The sequence below is a fragment of the Haliotis rufescens genome, unplaced genomic scaffold (assembly GCF_023055435.1).
Source record: "Haliotis rufescens isolate VD_foot unplaced genomic scaffold, xgHalRufe1.0.p SCAF_3, whole genome shotgun sequence".
NCBI classification, from domain to species: domain Eukaryota; kingdom Metazoa; phylum Mollusca; class Gastropoda; order Lepetellida; family Haliotidae; genus Haliotis; species Haliotis rufescens.
In genome coordinates, this window is record NW_025964001.1 from 51,442,119 (window position 1) to 51,445,424 (window position 3,306).

At 37.2% G+C, this 3,306-nt stretch overlaps 1 protein-coding gene across 1 annotated transcript; it reads right to left on the bottom strand.

Moving 5' to 3' along the window:
* Nucleotides 1-547: 547 nt before the first annotated feature.
* On the bottom strand, nt 548-1,447 carry LOC124142006 (cell division control protein 42 homolog). The gene is made up of 2 exons (XM_046510228.2): nt 1,229-1,447; nt 548-955 (listed from the first exon to the last, which is right to left on the bottom strand). The coding sequence occupies exons 1-2, from the start codon at nt 1,445-1,447 to the stop codon at nt 548-550; spliced, it is 627 nt and encodes a 208-aa protein (XP_046366184.2).
* Nucleotides 1,448-3,306: the final 1,859 nt, after the last annotated feature.

Genomic DNA, 3,306 nt, shown 5'->3' on the forward strand with positions numbered 1-3,306 from the left:
GAGCATGCTCTTTCAACTGTGTATTTGACGAGTATCTCCGGTTGGGGCATGATACGCTTGCCTTTTCGTACCATCACTTTTGATAATGATTCATAAACACATACTTTTGATACACTCTGTACAATGGACTCTGCTTTTAGCAGATATTTGTTATGATTATGGAAAACGTTTCCTCGTGTTTATTGAGAGCTGACTTAGCTCAAAACACGTATCGTATTGAGGAGACATATAGACAAGACTCTGATGGACATATATCACATACAAAGTTTATTGAAGGCAAATACGAACAACAGTAAACAGTAACATATATGAAAGAACGATTGTCACTAATAACAGACATAGGACGTAGTTGTAAATAGCACTAATCGGTCATTCAATAAAATGTATGTATGAAAAGCCTTTGTATAAATGTCATGTATAAGTAAAGTGGAACATCTCCCTCCCTTCATCGTTGATGTAATTTGACAATCATATTGCAACAATATTCAGATATCTCATAATGTTTGCGGTTTGTAATTTTCCATCATCACATGAAAGCCTGTTGAATCTAGTAATTTACAAAAGAGGCACTTCTGCGTCTGAACATCTTCTGGATAATGTTGGTTCTCTTATTTCTGAATTTGAGAGCAGAGAAGACAACATGCTGAAAGACCTCCTTCAAGCCCTTGTGGTCGTTAGCCGAGCACTCCACATAGCAGTCAGCACCGATGTCCTTGGCCAACTGGACACCCTCGTCCGTGCTGACCCCAATTCCTTCATTTCCGACTCGGAGGTCTATCTTCGTGCCCACGAGGATGACAGGTCTCTTCTGTTTGTGTTGTTTGGAGTGTCTCTTTAGTTCAGGCATCCATAGGTCATTGACGGTGTGAAATGTCTTCCGGTCACAGGTAGAAAAACACAAAAGCAGGACTTCACTTTCCTGGTAGGAGAACATCCTTAGGCTCTCAAAACGTTTCTGTAAACGTAAGAAGGATAGATCAGTACACGATGTATAGTAAATAGAACCAACAAAAACGCATATATGCCACCTAAATAGTGATAGAAACACTTCAATTAAATTCAGAACGTAATGTTTGATGCGATACTTTTCTGAAGCTAAACATAATCCACGCTTATCCATACACATCTTATAAACAATTTTCGTCAATATTGCAACTGGTTCTACTCTCAGTGTTAACACGAAATTCACAAAGTAGTATTACTGAATGTAACATCTAAATAAACATACCTTTCCTGCAGTGTCGAACATGCTGATGACAAACTCCTTTCCGGCTACTTGCAGGGGAACGACATAGTTGTCAAACACTGTGGCTTCATAATTCTCATTGAAAGACTTCTCAGCATAGCTCTCGGAGATGCTGGTCTTTCCGACCATCTCATCTCCCATGATGGCACTGTACACGACCTTCTCATCAAGATTCTTCATATGTTTGTTCCATCCCTTCATGTTTATGCAAATGTATCGTTTCAAACGTGCAACTCGTTTTCTGTTGGTACATCGTGGGCGTCTGAATATAAATATATTACCGGCCAATCAGAAGACTAAACCTGTAATTAGGCAAGTATCATGCGCTCTCACCGGTGTCAAAGTCTGAGATGACCGTCTTGAGCTGTCTCGTTTGTAAATCAACAGACAATGATCAGTAGCTGTCTAATTAGAGTATTTGTATTTAGTCAAATATGTCGGATTGGATTAATCAAGTAAATGGATTAGCTTGGCTGGATTATTTTGATTGTCTGAAACGATATGGATGGTAGAGGCACGAAATGAATTTCATTCTAAAAGCTGAGCTAATTGCAACTTAAATCCTGTACTTTATTAGAAAGGAAAGTATTCGTTTGTCTCTTTCTTCTAAGTGACAATTTCACAGGCAGCTAGATCAAGAGTTGGATATATGTTCACAGTTACTTTTTTTGTATAACGATCAGAATTTTCTTTTTAATCCTAGGGATTTGATTATGTGAGACTGACACATCTGGAAGAAAATAAATTAAAACATCTCATGTATATTATTTGCCAGGCTCTTCAGTGAATTTTTCGGTATCTCATATGTCATCCTCGGCTTTATGTCTGCCCTCTATGTCAGTTTTAGGATAAATGTACGATGTTTTTAAAAAGAAAAAGAAAACTGTACAGCTGAAAGTAATTCAGTTATATCAACAGTTGCCCTATGAAACCTATATATCGCCTTTATGATTCATTCATTTGGCAAGAATGTACAAGTGAATTTCATTCCACACACACACACACACACACACACACACACACACACACACACACACATTCACACACACCCTCGAGAGTGCATGGTTTCGGTTTTTTTATACTTATAGCCTGATACGTCATGACATCTCAAATCAAATAAAGTATGTATGAGTTATCGGACGTTATGTCTGACGTCACCTGTATAAATATTCTATTTGTTATATTATTTACTCCAGCATTATTTTCGAAAACATTACATTGTCTCGGATTGGAAATTTTAGAGTCTCTACTTATCGAGACATGAGTACGAAGTGCTTGCTTATTTTGCGTATCTTTCATGTATTCGAACATATTTCTTTAATACAGCTATTTCTAATGTCTGGCTCATCATGGTCATATGTGTTTACTAATTATTATACATCTCCTCGCTATGATTGAGGTTATGAATATACAGTAGATTAATTCGATTCCCTTCGGAATAAAAATAAAAGCGACAAAATTCTTTTCATATCCATAGAGTCGACTGTACAATTCCGACTATATCATAACCAATTGTCTATGAATCACTATGAAATACTTTGATGATACTAGGTGTTAGCGAAAAGGTGAACACGTGCCCATTTGACTTAATTCATCGACAGCTGTTCACGTCTTTCCAAACTGTTAATTTAACCGTGTGATAAAGATGAATTTTCGCCCTTTTTTTGACAGTTAGGGAACGCTCCTTTTCAGCAGGTTAATTTAGAAGTAGGACGTATACTTGTTTTGACAATGTGTTTGTGCCAAACGGGTAGGAAGTATGGGGTTTTGAAAATATAGATGTCATAAAGAGAGTACATCTGATCTCAGAAATTCAACACCAAACTTCATGTCGATGGTGAATAGGTCGAGAACCTTTAAATATTAGAGTTTGTAAACGGGTTATGTCTTTCCGGCATAAGCCTACTTATGAAAATGGCCTTATGTAATTAGACAGTGACGTTAACGCGAATATGTACCCATGGTTACAGTTTGTAAAATGTAAAACAAATTTTAAATAATGTTGGCGTTACACAGCTATTTTATGACCGTTCTTTGTGCACCCCGCCCTGGTTAGTCTC

Bases quoted from the DNA above. Each gene is read 5' to 3' on its own strand.
- LOC124142006 (XM_046510228.2), bottom strand. From the start codon at position 1,447: ATGAAGGGATGGAACAAACATATGAAGAATCTTGATGAGAAGGTCGTG. The intron at 956-1,228 runs GTATGTTTATTT...TTACGTTTACAG, and splicing joins TGTTCGACACTGCAGGAAAG to AAACGTTTTGAGAGCCTAAG.